At 37.7% G+C, this 19,634-nt stretch overlaps 1 protein-coding gene across 2 annotated transcripts in view; it reads right to left on the bottom strand.

Annotated features, from left to right (window-relative positions):
* INTS4 (integrator complex subunit 4) overlaps positions 1-19,634 on the bottom strand; it is a 1,189,969-nt gene that overhangs the window by 481,195 nt on the left and 689,140 nt on the right. For both annotated transcript variants that reach the window (XM_044073339.1, XM_044073340.1), the window contains exon 14: positions 1,335-1,468. In XM_044073339.1, coding sequence (XP_043929274.1) covers positions 1,335-1,468 — 134 coding nt within the window. The remainder of the gene's footprint in view (positions 1-1,334; positions 1,469-19,634) is intronic.

Raw genomic sequence — 19,634 nt, 5'->3', positions numbered from 1 at the left:
GTAGGTATATCACATCAGGGAATGAGTTTTCAAGACATACTACAATTGGTATTGGTTCTTGGTTAGTGGTGAATAAGTGGCAAAGGAACTTGTACTCCAGTTCTAGAATTAATTTTGGGACATTTAATAAATGCAGGCTGGATGAGCTATTAGTCTTGACAGATGGGGGCAAAGATATGTCAGAAGTTTGTGTGTGAATGTCATCTGGTTAAATCAAGTTTTATTACTAAGACATATTAATTAAAGTCTTTGGCAATATAATGCCTAGTACCTAGCATGTATCAGGGCATAACTCTATATAGTGCAACAACTTTTTGTTGATTTCTCTTACCTGTAATGTCAGCATGGTTAAGAATCACTGATGTCTACATAATTTCAGCTATTCACAATCTCACTTTGGTCTACAATAGCCAAAAAACCTGTGCAGGATTTTTTATTCAAAGCTTCTTGGGAGTGTTTTTTGAAGAAAATAACTTTAGTTTTTACTTTATGGTGATACTGGAGAACACCAGTGTTTTAGCGTAGCTTTCAGAACTTTAAGCAGTTGTGTAACATCTATACTTCTTTGCTCAATAAACAGGGGCAAAGCTAAACATAATGGGTAGAAACCTATTATTGTTACTCATACCTCTCAAGTGATCTCATTATGAGGAATGTTCCTCATTTTTTATTTTTAAAAAGTCCATGTTCCACAGTGTTCCACATTTGAAGGACATGTTATTCATTCAGCGTGTTAAGATTTTTTTCTAATTAATGTCAAGGACAACCGTGAGATATGCTCAGCAATAATGAAAACCTTTTTACTTTTATTATATTTAGTGGCAGTAACAGTTTTGGTCTGTGCATAACCATGTCACTTAGTATTCTGTATTTGCACTTGTGATCCAGTGTTCTCCATTATTGCCTACTTTATATGAACAGAGAGAAACAGTGGCCCAAGAACCCTTGAAGTATACCTATCTCTGAATGATAATCATGAAAGGTAGTAGCTTACCAGGCATCATCTTCTGCTTAGTCTAACAATGGCAATAAATGTCAAACGATGAAGCAAGTGAACTTAAAAAGATGCATTTTCTTAATTTTTCACATTCTGAGCATGTTAATGTGTGTGTTTGCATGGCTTATCTGTGGATCAGCAAATAAACCGTAAAACATCTCTTGCTGAGTTTATGAACTCTATACGAATTCACCTTTAATCACAACAGTAAGCAGATCTGTTTGTTTTTCTTCAGTCATTTTAAATATTGCGACATAAGATGCAATAAACCATTTAAAATGGTTTGAAGATCATGCAAATGGGTACTTACCTGCAATTCTGGAACAAGGGTACTTACCCGCAATTCTGGAACTAGGTGAGACAGACTGTCTCGTAGGTATGCGTAGTGACGGAATGTGTGATCTGAAAACAGTGCTGTCATGGTTGGGCAGGACTTGGCAGCATTAAATATGAGAACCAAAACTGCAATATCTAACAGAAGAACAGGTTAAGTCAAATAGTTTTGCACAAAAAATGTTCACATATATGGTGCATGCTCCGTCATTTAGCACATGCATCTGAATTATAGAAGATTAAAAAAAATATTACAGCATTATATAACCAAGACAAGTAACTGATCACTCGTATACTTGTTGTAGACATATGTAACCAAATAACACTCTAAATCCGTTTCAAAGATTCTTGAAAACTGCATTCATAAATAGCTCCTCACTCATCTACTCTGAGAAGATCTCCTTACTCCCACGCATTATGACTTTCAACCTAACCACTGTACAGCCATAGCACTAACTTCTTTTACACGCACTGCCTCTACATTTTGTGACAACAATAAAATTAGTCTCATGTTTATTCCTTGACCTCTCAAAAGTCTTTGATACTGTCTCCCACAACCTACTTCTATCCAAACTATCTAGCCCTAATCTCTCCAACTTGAGACTCTGCTGGTTCTCTTGCTACCTCTCAAACAGACTTTAGGCTGTGAAATAGCTCTCTGTTTCTTCCCCTTTCCTCCCTGTTCAAACTGGTTTCCCCAAGGCTCTATCCTTGGACCTTTACTTTTTAAAAATTTCACTAACAACCTCTATCAATCCAGTCCTTACTCCTCCTTAACACAATATGCTGATGACTCCACCTTAACACAATATGCTGATGACTCCACAATACTATTTACCTCTGATAATCTACTCACCGTTACCCAAGAATCTCTCCACTCAGCTGAAAAATGGTTAACATCTAACCAACTCCTACTTAACCCTAATAAAACTTAACTCCTTCTCTTCCTCCTTAAATCTCTCCAATATATCAAATCCACCTTCACTATCACCTCCCTAAATAACACAACGATCAAGGTTGAACCCCACACTAAACTATTAGAGGTTATTACTAATGACCTACTTAAATTTGATATTCACATCCAAAACTGCATTAAGACGACTCACCAAAAACTTGGTCTACTCTATATAAACAAAAAATTCCTGACAAATGAATCTAAACTCCCTCTAGGTAAACACAATGAGTTGTAACCAAATTACAAGTGACCGACCTCTGCTGCTTCAGGCTCGAACAGAACTTCTTCCTTCACACTAATAATCCACCAAGGATGTGTATTGTAAAACACAGGTTTAATCCACAAACGAAAACTAAATTTAGCGGAAACAGCACTTGTGGTACAGTCAAGTAATACAATCAAGTGAACAGGTTTAGCGCTTTCATCTGTCCGTAACAGACTTCCTCAGAACCAACATTAGTTGAAATAATCTACCTTATATAATGACTTTTGGCGCCAAAAATTCAATTCAATCAATTTCACTAAATTAATACATTATATACAATATATACAATAAGAAAATAAAATGTGGAAAACATTTAAAACCATATTACTATATACTCCTATAAAATGGTGATTAGTAAATGAATACATATTCTATGGATTGTACACCTAAGCTACTAGGAATAATTAAATATGTAAAAAATTCAGTACCAAGTACATATCAGTTGGACAATGTATAAGGCTAAACATCCATAACAGCATAAAAATAAAAATCAATTCCTTGTATAAAAAACTGCTAATACATATATTAAATTGTGTGTCTAAGTCCTCTCTTAAATGTTTCTATATTTGATTACTAAAATACTTAGTTGATAAAATACTAATTAATATATCAATGCTGTCCTATGATAAGAAATGGCTTTAAACTAATGTACTCATTAAGTCCTGGATAAGTTGTGGCATCTAGACAAATTTGCCACTTACTTTCCAGGGTACCTAACCGAGCTTTCCAATTGCCACTGCCTGCTGATCTATCTACTAGTTCTAATATAGCAAACTTGAATTTGTGCTCTATACCTTTGTCTTTAACATGTTTACTAAGTGCATTCTTGTCGTCTCTCTTATTTATTTTGTAAACATGTTCGTATATACGAGTTTTTAATTTTCTCTCTGTTTTACCTATATAATATACGGAACAATATGTACACAAAGCTAAATATACAACTCCCTGACTATTACAATTACCCGTTCTAAATTTGCATGTACTTTTAATAATGTTGTCCAATTTTACACATCTATCTTCATTAATATATTTACATTGTGCACATGTTCCACATCTTTTGGTACCCTTTCTAGTGTTATCTTTTAGATGTCTATGTTCACTACTTTCTACTATCTTCTTAAGATTTTTACCTGTTTTGTATACTACTTTTGGATCTGGTCCTACTATATGTCCTATACCATCCATATTAGAAAGTAGTGTCCAATATCTACATAGGATCTCTTTAACTAAATTAGTATGTAAGTTGTACATAATAACACATACTCTTCTTTCTGATGTTTTGTTCATCTTGTTATTGGGTCCTTCTTGACCTAATAGTGGGCAAAACTTCTTTCCCCATTGTAATTTCACATATTCCACCACATCTACTAACATATTTTTGGGGTAGCCTCTTTTCGTAAATAGTTTATGTATATGTTCTAATTCTTCAATCGTCAGCTCTTTAGTGGATGACATACAGGCATTCTTAAATCTTAAGAAGATAGTAGAAAGTAGTGAACATAGACATCTAAAAGATAACACTAGAAAGGGTACCAAAAGATGTGGAACATGTGCACAATGTAAATACATTAATGAAGATAGATGTGTAAAATTGGACAACATTATTAAAAGTACATGCAAATTTAGAACGGGTAATTGTAATAGTCAGGGAGTTGTATATTTAGCTTTGTGTACATTTTGTTCCGCATATTATATAGGTAAAACAGAGAGAAAATTAAAAACTCGTATATATGAACATGTTTACAAAATCAATAAGAGAGACGACAAGAATGCACTTAGTAAACATGTTAAAGACAAAGGTATAGAGCACAAATTCAAGTTTGCAATATTAGAACTAGTAGATAGATCAGCAGGCAGCGGCAATTGGAAAGCTCGGTTGGGTACCCTGGAAAGTAAGTGGCAAATTTGTCTAGATGCCACAACTTATCCAGGACTTAATGAGTACATTAGTTTAAAGCCATTTCTTATCTTAGGGCAGCATTGATATATTAATTAGCACTTTATCAACTAAGTATTTTATTAATCAAATATAGAAATACTTAAGAGAGGATTTAGGCACACTATTTAATATATGTATTAGTAGTTTTTTATATAAGGAATTGATTTTTATTTTTATGCTGTTATGGATGTTTAACTTATACATTGTCCAACTGATATGTACTTGGTACTGAATTTTTTACATATTTAATTATTCCTAGTAGCTTAGGTGTACAATCCATAGAATATGTATTCATTTACTAATCACCATTTTATAGGAGTATATAGTAATATGGTTTTAAATGTTTTCCACATTTTATTTTCTTATTGTATATATTGTATATAATGTATTAATTTAGTGAAATTGATTGAATTGAATTTTTGGCGCCAAAAGTCATTATATAAGGTAGATTATTTCAACTAATGTTGGTTCTGAGGAAGTCTGTTACGGACAGATGAAAGTGCTAAACCTGTTCACTTGATTGTATTACTTGACTGTACCACAAGTGCTGTTTCCGCTAAATTTAGTTTTCGTTTGTGGATTAAACCTGTGTTTTACAATACACATCCTTGGTGGATTATTAGTGTGAAGGAAGAAGTTCTGTTTGAGCCTGAAGCAGCAGAGGTCGGTCCCTCTAGCACAAGCCTATCCCCTGCCCCCCCTACTATATGCTGCCACTATTCTAACTAATCTTCAATCAAATCTTTTGACTAAGCTAGAACTTATACATAATAAAACTACTAGATCTGCTGCCAACCTACCACATTGCTCATACCACTGTTTCTTGCTAAAAAAACTACAGTGGCTTGAATTTCAAAATCAACTCCTCCTGCCTCAACTACATCTCACTCATTCCATCTTATATCAACCCCACTTCTGTCCTGCTGACTCAACTCTCATCATGTCCCTTATTCCTAATCATTCACTCTGCAGCTGACCAACATGTCCTCCAGATATACAAACCCAACAAAACCACTGGCAGACTTCTCTATAATTACTCAGTTGCCAAAGTTTGGAATAAACTGCCCCTATACACAAGATCAATTTCTAATACAAACCGTTTCAAAAAACATTAAAAGACTATCTACTAAACATTTGGACATGCTCTTGCACTGACGCAACTTAATCTACCTCTATCTCTTCCCTCTTCTTTCAATTAACTCCTCCTTTGTATCTCTCCCGTTTACTTTCAACTAACCCTCCTTTCTTTCATCCTCCACGTGTTCCACAGAATCGGCTTTACTACAGTCTTTCCAGTCCTGAAGTGTTGTAACAATATTTTCATGAACAATCTATGAGAAACTCTACAGTGACTATCTATAGGATGTATCTATATGTGCTTACTGTTATACTGTATCTTATTACTATCACCTTGATAATGTGTAGGACAATGCCTTTCATCTGTAAGAATTTGTACTTCAACTACTACTGGATAAATGTAAGTGACCACTGTTTTACTGTATGTGATTACTGTGTTACTTACTTATACATTATCTACCCTTTGGAGCTTTTCTCCTCAGGTCTCCACTGAAAAGGAGCATCTGCCAGTCAGATTAACCCGATCAACAAATGTCAAATAAATAAATAATATACAGGCGAAATTAAACAGTAAACTAGTCTGCCAATAGGAAATCACAGAATGAACCTTCCTCCAGCAATCCCCAGCTCAGACAAGGTTATATCCACACTCTTCTGCCACAAGGGTGCAGGGGAACCTTCTTAATGTAAGATGGCTGGATTTGTGTTCAAGTGAATTAAAACAGGCTAGATTCAGCAAGTTAGGATCTAGTCTATGTTAACTAAGCAATATTTCAGTGCAAAGCAAGTGCAGGTAATAAGCGGGCATAAGCAGTAAAAACAGTCGAAAAGGCACAAATTAATGCAGTAAAACAGCAAAACACAGATGAAAAAGTGCAGATCAAACTCAAAATAACTTAATTTTTTGTTCTTAGCTTTGGATGGCTTGGATTCAAGCAGAAACTCTCTGGACCTCTGGCAAAGGATGCCAAATGCAGAGAAGCTCTAATCAATTCAGCTTAAACCTGAACAAAGGCACTTAGAATAACAGGCACAATAAGCCTTCAACCAGCAACTGCCAGCTCAGAAGGGTAGAGGCTACCCTCTCCTACCACAAGAGTGTAGACCACAAACCATCTTAATGTAAAATAACTGGCCTGAGGCCCAAGTGCTTAAACCACAGCTAAGACACTTTTAGAATAAAAGACACAATAAACCTTCAATCAGCAATTCCCAAATTAAAAGGATGTAAGCTACCTCTCTCCTGCCACAAGAGTGTAGACCACAAACCTTCCTTACACAAGATAATGAGTTTGAAGCCCAAGTGCTTAAATCAAAACTAACAGACTTAGAATAACAGTTATATATTTTAATCAGGTTACTAACAAGCAGTAATAAATGCAGCAAAATATATGCAAATTAAAACTTTTAAAAACACGCAGCAAAAAGTAAAATAAAGTAATACAGTAGGAAGAAGAACAGATACAGTAAAAGCAGCTGATAAAAGTGCAACTTTTTTTAGCAAGTGGGAAGGAAGGAGACAGAAGATAATTCAAGTTCGAGAGAGAAAGGGGGTGGGGCCTTCTCAACTGATTTCTCTATACCCAGGAGAATGAGCTGATGAAAAAGGGGCTGAGAGGAGTGCCCAAAATCAGATTAATAGTAGAGGCAGGCAACTCAACAGCCACCAAGTTTAGGAGTACAACACTTGGGTGAGTAGATGGGAAAATCAAATGCAGACAGAGATTGTTAATAGCTAGTCAGAGAAAAGCAAGCAAGTCAAACAACCACTCCAGCTAAATAAAGATTCCTCCAAATATTTTTAGTTAAAGGGAATGCTGGTTCTCATCTCCTCCCATTAATTAGCAAGATGTTATTCACTGTGTGCAAATCAATTCTTTTCTAACTTTTTGAACTGACCCGTGCCAAAACAAACTTAAAACAAAAATGCAATATAAGAAAAGTATAAAAAGACAAAAGTACCCAAACCTTAAATGAAAAACTTCAATTCAAAAGCCAATGTAGACAGAGATCAGCTATAGGAAAATAGCAAGCAAGAAAAATACCCAACCATTAACATACCCTGAACAAGTGGTACACCAACTACAGACCAAAGATAGAAGAGGAAAAGGAAGAGAAAGAGACTGGAGCTTACGCAGCAAGACTGACAGCGCAAAACCCCTCAGGACACACTAGGAGATTGTGAAATAGGAAGAGGGCTGAAGGGTGGGATGTTGAGGAAGAATGAAAATAGACAACATAGATGCTGAGTTATGGTGAGTACATAATTTTAATATCTAATGTTGCCTTTTTCGTCCATTCCTCAAGTGATGGGACAGAGTCCCCAGCTAAACTAACCCTGGGTGGTCCTCAAGGAAGGATATTCCAGAGTACAGCTGAGCCACAAGCTGACATTCTCAGATAACATGTCCAATTTGTAATGTGTCAAAGGTATAAACATTGGACCATGTAGCAGCTACACAAATGTCACCTATAGAAGCTCTGGACCAAAAAGCAGATGTGTAGCCATCAATCTGGTGGAATGCACCTTAGATGGTTAGAGCAATGACAATCCTTTACTCTTGTAGACAAAAGCAATGCAATCAGTGAGCCATCTAGCCAAGGTGACTTTAGATAATGATTTGCCCAATTTTGCCTTAGAAAAGGAAACAGCTGTTCTGATTTTCTGAAATCTTCAGTTCTGTGAATATAGAATCGGTGCAGCATGCATTCCCTCTTTTTTGAAAAATTTGCAAAGAAAACTGGTAGCTTGAATGACTGGTTAATACTAGTCTCTGACACAACCTTAGTCAGGATGGAATAATTCACCTGAAGGGATGCTCTGTCCTTAGGAAAAATTAGGTATGGTGGCTGGAAAGAAAGTGCCAGAAGTTCTGATACCCATTTTGCTAATGTAAAGGCAACAAGGAGATGGGTATTCCATGACAAAAACCTTTAATTCTGCCTTGGTTAAAGGCTTGAAGGGTCAAAGCTTGAAGAATAGTTGTTAGATCCCATGAAAGAATGGGGTCCTTAACAGTGGGTTGGAATAAAAGGATACCCTTAAGAAAAGCCTTACACAACTTCAGTGAGGCCAGAGAATAATGTTTTTTGCCCAAGTGAAATTTGAAATGGCAGCAAGTTTCACTTTAATTGTCAAATAACTAGCTCTGTTATTGAAGGTGGAAGCAAGGAAGTTAAGAACAGCTGGAACAGGAGCTGAAAGGGGGTGTGATTGTATTTGAAGGGCCCAAATAGAAAATCTTTTCCACTTGGTCTTATAAAGCTTCCTGGCAGAAATGTTTTGGGATGAAGTAAGGATGTGACAAACTGGGGAAGAAAGCCTGGAGATTCTAGCCATCACTGGAAGTGGAGAAACCATGTGGCCAACATGAGGGATCAAATGTCTGGGTGAGGTACCCAGACGCATGAGAAAAAGGTCCTGAGAAGGATCCAGTACCCAAGGAGAGTTAACTAGACAAGGCCACAGGAAGGGAAACCACACTTGACAATGCCAGAATGGAGCAATGAGGATTACTTTGCACTTTCACTGAAATGCTTTCGAAAGAAACTTGGGGATAAGGGTGGGGGGGGGAGTCGTATAGAAGAACTGGGGCCAATCATAAATCAGACAGTCTCTCAAGGACTTTGCAAATATCTGTAAGCTGAACAGGTGCTGTCAGAGGATGGCACCTTATTGACCATTGCACTTGGGGGGTCCACTGCTGAACCCTCATGTAAAACCTTGCTAATAGTTCCAGCACTACTGAAGCTGTCATTAATTCAATAGAAGCCTGGCTGGAGGGGAAGGACGAGAAAGAATATGTAAGGCTTGGTTCCATAGATTGATTAGTCTTGTCTGTGGTAAACCTGTGATCTGTGTTACCATATTCTAGATGGGCACAAATGAATTCCAGGGCTTGAGTACAGGAGAGTTGAGACTTGTTGTAGTTTATTGTAATGCTTAGTTGAAGACATAGATGGAGCAAGTAACCCCTGGCTTGAATCATTACAGGCTTGGTGGAAGCAGAAAGGAGCCAGTCGTCCAGGTAAGGAAAGACCCTGAATCCATGTAGTCTCAGGTGAGCTGCAACCACTGTCATGCACTTGGTGAACACCCTGGCAGCTAAGGTGAGACCAAAGGGCAGAGGCTCTGAAATGAGAGTGACTGGCTTCCAGACAGAAGCGTAGATATCTCCTGGAGTGCCTTTGTCTTGATATGATAGTACGCGTCCTGGGGATCTATAGAGCACATCCAATCATATTTCTGTAACAGTGGCAGAATGAACTGAACTGTAACCATATGGAACTTTGAGTACTTCATGAATTGATTTAGTTTGCTGAGATCTAGAACAGGTCTTAGTTCCCGTCTTTTTTTGGAACTAAAAAGAACCTAGAGTAAGTTTTGGATCTTTTGCAAGATATGCAAACAAGCGTGATTTATTCAAGTATGAAGTGCGAATTATTACATACACTTTTCGTCGGAGCTCCTGCCCCAACTTCTTCAGACAAACACTAACCAACAGTTAAATTACCCTATATATATATTAATTACACCAATTATTCTATTAATTTTTAAAATTTTTTAAATTTTAAAGTGACAATATAGCTTCGTAAATAATTCAGTCAAAGAATACTATTCTCTGTATTACATATATATCAAGCATTTAATATTACAAAATTGATGTGTGAACACTACTATACTCTTTGAAATCAATCATTTAATCAATATAAAATATTTAATCAATATAAAATAAAATAACGTAGTATGTAAATAAATAATCAAATAAATAAATAATTTTGTTATATATTGTTTATTTGGACTAGGTTTAGGATGTTTTTATATATACGCACATATATACTAGTAGTGCAGTTACCATGCATTATATCCATATAGATTTGATTTGTGAATAATTTTTCTTTTATTTTATTTTATATTGATTAAATATTTTATATTGATTAAATGATTGATTTCAAAGAGTATAGTAATGTTCACACATCAATTTTGTAATATTAAATGCTTGATATATATGTAATACAGAGAATAGAATTCTTTGACTGAATTATTTACGAAGCAATATTGTCACTTTAAAATTTTAAAAATTTTAAAGATTAATAGAATAATTGGTGTAATTAATATATATAGGGTAATTTAACTGTTGGTTAGTGTTTGTCTGAGGAAGTTGGGGCAGGAGCTCCGACGAAAAGTGTATGTAATAATTCGCACTTCATACTTGAATAAATCACGCTTGTTTGCATATCTTGCATTCATTTTGTTGGACTTTGGTGGCTGCTGGCTTTTTAGTGGTTCCGGAGAAGTTTGTGTTTTTTGCCAGTAAGTTTTGGATCTTTGTTGGTCTGGAGGAATTGCTTACATGATCCTTTTTCTCAGTAGCTTTTCTAATTCTATGGCTGCTGCTTTCCTCTGATTGAGTGGAATGCTGGGAATTCTTGTGGGGGTAGAAGGAAAAATGGTATGCAATAACCTCTGGATATTATAATCTGCACCCAGTAATCTTTGATAGTTGCTATGCCTCTAGAGTGCAGCAGTCTGATAATCCTTCAGGGGTGATGAAAGGGCTTCTCAGATAAAGGACCTCTGAAGCCCTGGCCACTTCTGCATTGGGAATGATGCCTTCCGTTAGAGTCCCCCCCCCCCCCCGCCTGCTGTGAGGGGATCTGTCTCAATAGGAGTCCTGAGAAGAACCTTGCATTTTTCTGAACCACACCTTTCTGCCTCCTCTCTGGTTCTGGGAGAAGGTCCTTTTAGGGATAGAAAAATGGATTCCTGTGGCAGATAAATGTCTTACCATCCTGCTCACTCCTAGAGTCAATCTCCTACACCTTCGGGCCAAACAAGGTGGAACCATCTAAAAGGGCATTAATGAATGAAAACTTGAAGGGTTCCACAAAGTCACATTCAGGCGTGCTTTCTTATGGCAATTCTTGAACCCACAGTTCTTGAAGGTCCTTTTCAGGGTGGCCAGTTGTGAAGATACACTCTTCATGCTCTCCTCAAACATGGACCCCAAAAGAGTATTGAAAAACCGTTTGATCAATTCCCTCTGAAATCTCGTAATGTGTGCCAAATAATTTAGTGACATGGAGGGAAAGGATGCTGAAGTGTAGACATGCCTCCCAAATCTGTCCAACAACCCAGACTCTCTGTTAAGGGGATGGACAGAAGAACTACGTTCCATGAGTTCTTCCTTGGTAGCTGCTGCAACCACCACAGCATCCACTGGGGGATTCTTGCTCCAATGAGCCCTATCCTTAAATGCAATTAGAATAGGCTACTTGACATCAGGATCCTGCCAAGCCTGGCAGGAGATGAGGTCTACAATCGTGTTCACTGGGGGGACTATCCAAGGTATAGCTGAGCAGTTCAGAAAGCTTCAAGAAACATGGATTCTTCAAGCCAGGCAGGAGATGAGGTCTACAATCGTGTTCACTGGGGGGGATATCCAAGGTATAGCTGAGCAGTTCAGAAAGCCTCAAGAAACATGGATTCTTCTTGGGGGGAGGGGGAAGACTAACTAACTTTCTGCCTCAAAACTTTAAGTATTTTGCTGAAACAGACATCCTCAAGGGGTGATTGGGGACCCTTCCCCTTCACTGAAATCACTGTCTTCATTTAATGACTGTTGTGGAGAGTTTAAGTGTCTCCTCTCACAGACATGCTTCTGATGGGGTTCTCTTGGGGGAGGTTCTGGGGAGGACTTGGAAGTGCAAGCAAAGTCCTTAATGAAGATGGTCTCTAGGCTTGACTGGACAGGCTGTCCTGATGGGACAGTAAGAAAAGAATCAGCATCTGCAGTAGACAGTTGATGATGAGGAGGAGCAGAGGGAGACAAGAATGTCTTGTCCACAGAGGTGGAAAAAGGTCTCTTCACTACATCAAAAGCAGAAGCCATGGGAGAACCAAGTCTCAAATGGACAGGAACCATCAACGCCTGGATAGGACAGAGCCCAAACCCCCCACCATGGTCCAACCTCAACGTAGTCTACTGCCTAGGCTCTGAGAGGAAGGGATGGCTCCAAAAACATTGGATTCTAACAAGACCCCTCAGATCTATTACAAAGCTATGCCTCTTAGACTCTTCCGGATCCAACAAAGTCAAAGCAGTCTGGGCCAGAAAAGGTGTCTGAGTTGTAGACTGCCAGCCCTTCGTATCTGACACAGACAAGTTCAGAAGTCTCTGGGCCAAAGTTTCTGAAACCAATGGAGAGATCAAAGTAGGATTCAAAGGCTGGGGTGGTACTGGTGGTAGGCTCATGGATCGAATGGCAGCCAGAGCTAGAACGACTCCCAACTGAATATGTGTTCTGAGAAACTTTCTCATCATCCTGTCCACATCCACTTCTGTTAGGCTCCTAGATAACCTGTGGGAGGAGGTTAAAGGTGAACAGGATACCCTTTGAGAAGTGACCTGTAGGAATGGTGAGTGCATTCTCGAAGTAACTGACTCCGGAGAGAATTTAGAAGTACCTTGAGGTGACTTTGATTTGGCTCGGGTCAGATCTGAGGGTGTAGTTGAAAAAGGAAGGTTTCGATTTTGTCGGGGTCGGGCCTGAAGAGGTTGATGGATCCAAAGTTTTCAAGAGTTTCTTAGGCAGAACACAGCCTGAAGAAGTTGGAAGAGGAGAATGATCTGAGAAAAGCTTCCTCCATTCTTTAGTTTTATCCACAGCCTCTCCAAAATGAGCAACAGCTCAAGGCCCAGTGATATAACCAACAAACAAGGATAGGATATAAATCTTCAGAAAAACCTTAAATGTTAAATCTTTCTTTTTTTTTAAGGGAAAAAGGAGAGGAATAAAGATATGCAAAAAGGGCAACTAAGATAATACAAAAAGTCTAATCAAGACCTGCATGAGCTAACAATGACCAAACGCTGAAGCGGTAAATGAGGTAACTAAGCAGAAGATGGTATTATGGGTAAGGGGATAAGGTCAAGTTATGGAGCCTAAATGTCTAATGAGGTGGATGAGGCCAAATCTGAGGTTAGACATGAGACCCCATCAACTGAGGAACAGACAAAAAAGACAACATTGTTTAATAAAATGTTATTTGTGGGAACAAATCTTGCACAGTGAACTTGTGAGAATGATCTTGGGGAACTTTCAAAAAGTAGACCCACGAAAAAAGTTTTTAATTTAACAAATAAAGAACATGGTGCTCTTATGACTTATGTAATATGACTGAATTAAGGTTTAAGAAAGCCGATAAGGGTGGTGAAATGGTGGTCATGTATCAGGCAGAGTCTCTGGAATCTATGAGGAGATTACGTAATGTTGATAAATATTTGTTGGCGTTTATCTTTGAAGATTATAGCAGTTTTAAACAAGTGTATTGGTTGTTATATGAGTTTTTAATGGAAGGATTAATAACCCTAGATGTGTACAATTTTATGAAAATGGACCATCCTGTCTAAGGTATCCTTTTTGGGACACCCAAGATTTATAAGGAACCCAATTCATCCACCTATTCAACCAAAGGTGTCGGCCCCCAATTATATTACAGAAGGGATTTCTCTGTTCTTAGATCATATACTGAATCCTGTAGTGCAGAGAATAAACTTCTATATCAAAGATTTTTGGGACTTTTTGGAGAAAGTCAGGGCATTTAATGACAGATATTTACTTCAAGTCAATAATTTGATTTTTACTGTGGATATTTGTTCCATTTTTACTTGTATATCTCATTATGTGGGTATGGATTATGTTAGAAATTATTTGATGAAGTCTGAAGTTTTACAAATGAGATCTAGTGTGCAGTCTTTTAGACATTATGTTGAGCAACAATTATTTTTTTATTTGATAAAAATATATACAGACAAGTAAGGGGGTGGCTATGGGGTCAGCTGCTGCCCCTGCACTTGTGAATGTAGTGCTCATGTGGTGGGAACAAGCAGTTCTGTCCCCTTGAATTAGTTTTTTTAACGTAGTATTTTACTATAGATTTGTGGATGACATGGTTTTTATTATAGAAGGTGACAGTGAAAAAATGCAAGTCTTTTTAAAAAATCTGAATGAATATTCTGATTTGTTGAAGTTCACCTTGGGGGACATTGGTAATAAAGTGAATTTCCTAAATGTAACTATTAATTGGAACTAAAGTTTGAAAGTGAGATACACAGGAAACAAACTTTTACCAGTAACTATCTCCTTTGTAATAGTAATCACCCTTTTTTATGAAAAAAGAATATTCCTAGAGGCCAATTTATTACAACCTCTAGGATGACTACTAGTGATTTGAAGTTTGAAGAAGAATTACAGTTTATAACATCGATGTTTGTAGAAAGGGGGTATCATAAAAATGAGTTAATAAAAACTGCACAGGAAATTAAGTTAAGGAGAAACACTGATTTTCCTCCTATTCTTATTAAACCGTTGAGTAGCAAGAAAAAACATACAAGTACCTCAGAACATTTAGTGGCTTGTTGCTTGGACAAGACAGTGTATAATTTTGATATTTGTTCTATTATTAGAAGAAATTGGATAACATTGGAAGGATATGCTGATTTGGTAAAAGTGATTGGTGCCTCCCCCAAATTGGTTTATAAAATTATATTAAGAAATTGTTGAAAAATGATACTAGCATAATTCTCTTAAAAATTGAGTCAAATAAAAATAAAGGTATGTATAAATGAGGATGTTGTTCCAACTGTAGATACATTCTAGAAGGGCCATTGTGAGTTTAAAACATTTAGAAATTACTTTACCCATTCCAATTACTTTACCCATTTACAATTGTAAAACTGAGGGGATAGTCTATATAGCAGTATGTTTGAAATGTGATTATTTTACACAGAAATGACTGAGAGAAGTCTACAAAACAGAGTTAAGGAACATGTTTACTCAATCAAGAAAGACATTAATAATGCCCTATAAACATAAGTTAGTTTGTAGTTATAAAACATTTACATTTGCAGTATTAGAACAGGTCCTAAAAGATCTAAGATAGGAAAATTATAGGAACAAAATAGAGCAGAGAGAGACATTATGGCACATAAAAATGGGACCCGACACTTTTCCTGGATTAAATGATTTTTACAAATATTAAATGTTTTCTTAAAGATAGGAGATTAAAAGTGAAGAAAATTTTTATAGGTTTCTCAATGTTTGTTTTATTTTGTGTACGCCTTTTGATTAGATTATATTGGTGCTTTAAATGCCTAATCAATTTTTATTTGATTGGATAATTGTTTCTGTAATTTGATTAGTTTTTAGTATTTTTATATGTGGTGTGTTTATTCAGTAGTTAGTTCTGAAGAAGTCTATTAGAAGAAAGTGAATAAATGATTTTTACTCTGTTCGCTTGCCTTTGGGTTTTGCCTTCTTTTGTCATGATAACCTGCCTGGGCTTGCCTCGGTGGATTTTTGTTTTTTAAGTTGTGGTTTCCAGCTATTCATGTTTGGGACAGTTTTAGTTTTCAATACAGAAGAATCTTCTTCTTCTTTCAGCTTTTCTCGGTTACGGGTCACCACAGCGGATCACCGGTCCGCTCATGATTGGCAGTGGAGTTTTACAGTGTCGAATTGCCAGCTCGGTGCCCAACCTTCCACAGAAGGCACAGGGGCACACACACACATACTCACACACACACACTCACACACACACACACACACACACAAACACACACAGAGACACACACACACACACACACACACACACACACACACACACGCACTCACACTTAGGGCCAATTTAGCGTGTCCAATCCACCTACAGCATGTGTTTGGGATGTGGGAGGAAACCGGAGCACCCAGGGGAAACCCACGCGACCACAGGGAGGACATGCAGACTCTGCACAGAAGGCACCCCAGCCGAGGATCGAACCAGAGAACCTCTTGCTGTGAGGTGACAATGCTAACTGCTGCATCACCGTGGCTGCCCTTTCAATACAATAGAATACTGAAGAGAAATACAAAGGAAAGTCAAGTACAATTAAAGGAGTATTTATCCCTTAGATTATACAAACAGCACTACAGTAACAAAAGGAAAATCACCATCATAGACTTAGTTCCTTACTGTATGTAGCTGTAATAGGCAAACAAGCTAAATGACCATTAAAGCTAGTTAAACAAGTACGTCTTGCAACCTGAACAGTCACTCATGACCAAAACATTCCCTTCAAATCCGAGATGCTTATATACCATTTTCAGTAAGGTACCCTTTTCAACTAAAAGATACCATGTTTGGATTAAGACATATGTAACCTTATACTTCACTGAATCAATATCTGAACACTTGGTCCAACGCTAGAATGCTCTGCTCTGACTCTCCTGACATCACTAGAAAATATTAAATCATTTCCATTGCAGCTAACGATCTATTTCTTATTGGCTGTACTGATAATATCTGCGTTCACAATTCTCAGAGGTTTGCTTTTTGGTGGGAGAAGACGGCAAAGACTTTGTGTGCCGCAACTACAATATGAGAAGAAAAATGCACAAGGGGCCATCTACCATAAGGAAAATGTTCTTGACTGCTTCTTGTAGCTTTTCTGGCTTGTAATCATACCTTAGTCTATACTGAGTTAACACTGTTACCCTGGTTGTTCTAAATCCAAAATGGATGTGCTTAGAGTAGATACACACACATACACACACACACACACACACACACACATATATATATATATATATATATATTTTTTTTTTTTTGGACAAAGCTGCTATTTCATTTGTCATGACGCTGGTGACATCATCCTCAAAGCCTCTTTTTCCAGCTTGCTTACTCCTGTACCACCTGAATTATCTTCATTTTTAAGACAAAACATATCTACTTTGAGAACTTTAACTGATATAAAGGCTGCTAGCTCTCTTCCTATGCATTCAGCAATAGTCTGAATTAAAGAAAGATTGAGAGGGTTGTTCTTCCAGTGGGAATACCATCTCTTCCATAATCCAACATTCCTAGGAGAATTACAAACCCATCCTCAGAAAACAGCAATATACAACTGCCATAACTTGAAACACAACTTAATTCCACCTCCCCTCCTATAAACCTACATACCTCCATCTCAACCTCTCTCAACTTACACCTCCGCCTGCCTAGCTTTCTCTAACTTATCCACAATTCATATAACTGCACACACATTGTCTCAGTCTAGTTCAGTATAATTGCTGTATATGTGATTGTATTTACACTTGCTGGTCTGTACTTCATTCACAGGCTGAGTGTGAAATTGGTCATTAGTAATAAGTAATTGGTAATTAGTAATAAGTGCTCGATTAACAAATTTAAATAAATTAAAAAATATTAGCACCATCCAGATTAAATGAAGAGTCTGAATCAACGCTATCTTCACTATCTAAATCAGATGTTTTCTTTGTATGATCTTTGTTTTCTAGTGAATGGAGAGGACCAGTGAGGGAAATTCAGCACTGCAATGTTCTAGATTTTTTGCTAAGTTACAACTAACTTGCCTTTTAACATTTATCATTCCGTGATGCAAATGACCAATTTTACATGTGACTAGATAGTTATTACACTTTTATTTTTAAAACCAAGTGGAATCAGCGTTATTTGTACAGGGCCTGAATCATGACAACCAATACATACAATAACAAAAGAGGGACTATGGGAACTGTAACAGGCTAGAACTGCATAGACAGCCTCCTCCAGTTGTGTCTCCAAAACAAACTGTAATATAGCAAGAACCATTCCTCTCAGTGTGAGATTCAATAACAGCTCCTAATCTGCAGTCATCTGAAAATTTAGTCACCCAGAGGCCAGTGACATTGACCTTGACTTATGAGAAGTAAATGCCAAAAAGGAGCGGTCCACGGACTGATCCCTGGAGTCCACTTGTGACTGGCCTCTTTGTAGAGGTGGACTTCCCAATTCTAACTTCCTGGGTCCTGTCTGTGAGCCAGTTGGCTATCCACTGGGTGGCATACAGCTTTGTACCTAACCTCTTCAGTTTGTCTCCAATGCCTGAGCGGGGTATTGTGTCACATGATTTGCCAGGTCAAGGTAGGCAATATGACTGATTTTGCCCTCATCCATTGCTTTGGTGACCTTCTCAAAGAAGTCCACCAGGTTGAGTAGGCATGATCTGCCTTTGACGAAACCAAACTGGGTTAAGTCCAGTGTCTGGAGGTTTACTATACCTCTACTGATCATCTCCATGATAATTCTTTCCATGGCTTTACATATAAGACTAGTGAGACTTATGGGTCTGTAGTTTCCAGTGTCTGCAGATGGTCCACATTTGCGCAAAGGGATGACTGTTGCCTTTCTCCATTCATGAGGCACAAAGCTTGTTAGGAGGCTACAGTTAAACAGTAATTCCAGAGGCCCTGACAAGTCATGTTTTTTGCAATTTAGAAGGCACCCTGGGATACTGTCTGGGCCCACTGATGCAGTGTTCTTGGTCTTACAGAGAGCATTAAGGATGTGTTCCCTAGTGACAGTAGGGGGAGTTATATTTGATATTTACTGAGGGAAGGTTGACGGGGACAGAGGGGTAAAGCTGGAGCTGAATTTATCATCCAGTTGGTTTGCTATATTTTCTGGCTCAGTATAGGTAGCTACATTTACAATGAGCTCTCCACACAATTGTGTACTGCCTTTGAGGTTGCGGACATAGGTAAAGAATGCTTTGTGGTTGTCCTTGGCCTGGGTGGCCAAATGTACCTCATGTTTGGCTTTGATAGACTTTATTTGTCCACTGAGTTGTTTGTTTAGCTTGATGAGAGTGGTTTTATCTTGCTGGGTGCTACACCTCGTAATTTTTGCCATGATTTTCCTCCTTCTGTTATACAGCCTGTTGATTTTGTGATTCCACCAGGGTGGCTTGTTTTTTGAGTTAGTTCTGTACTTTTTCCTGGCGCGTACAGCTGCCTCTACGCAGCTATTAACATGCCTGTAAAGGGTTTCTGTGAACAGCTCTGCATAGACAGCAGTGTTCTCAGGGTTTATAGGGGCTTAAAATTTTGCCAGGTTATCAAGTAATCGGTGGAGGCTAACCTTAGAATTAGTTCCTGAATATTCCAGGTTTAGCTGTGGGTTCAGGTTTAATTTTTACTTTAAAGGAGACCATTTATTTAGTCTGACCTCACCAGGAAAGGCATTGCA

This window comes from Protopterus annectens, chromosome 5.part1 (assembly GCF_019279795.1).
Source record: "Protopterus annectens isolate FY-2018-M chromosome 5.part1, PAN1.0, whole genome shotgun sequence".
Lineage (NCBI taxonomy): Eukaryota > Metazoa > Chordata > Ceratodontiformes > Protopteridae > Protopterus > Protopterus annectens.
This window is presented reverse-complemented; position numbering and strand designations above follow the sequence as displayed.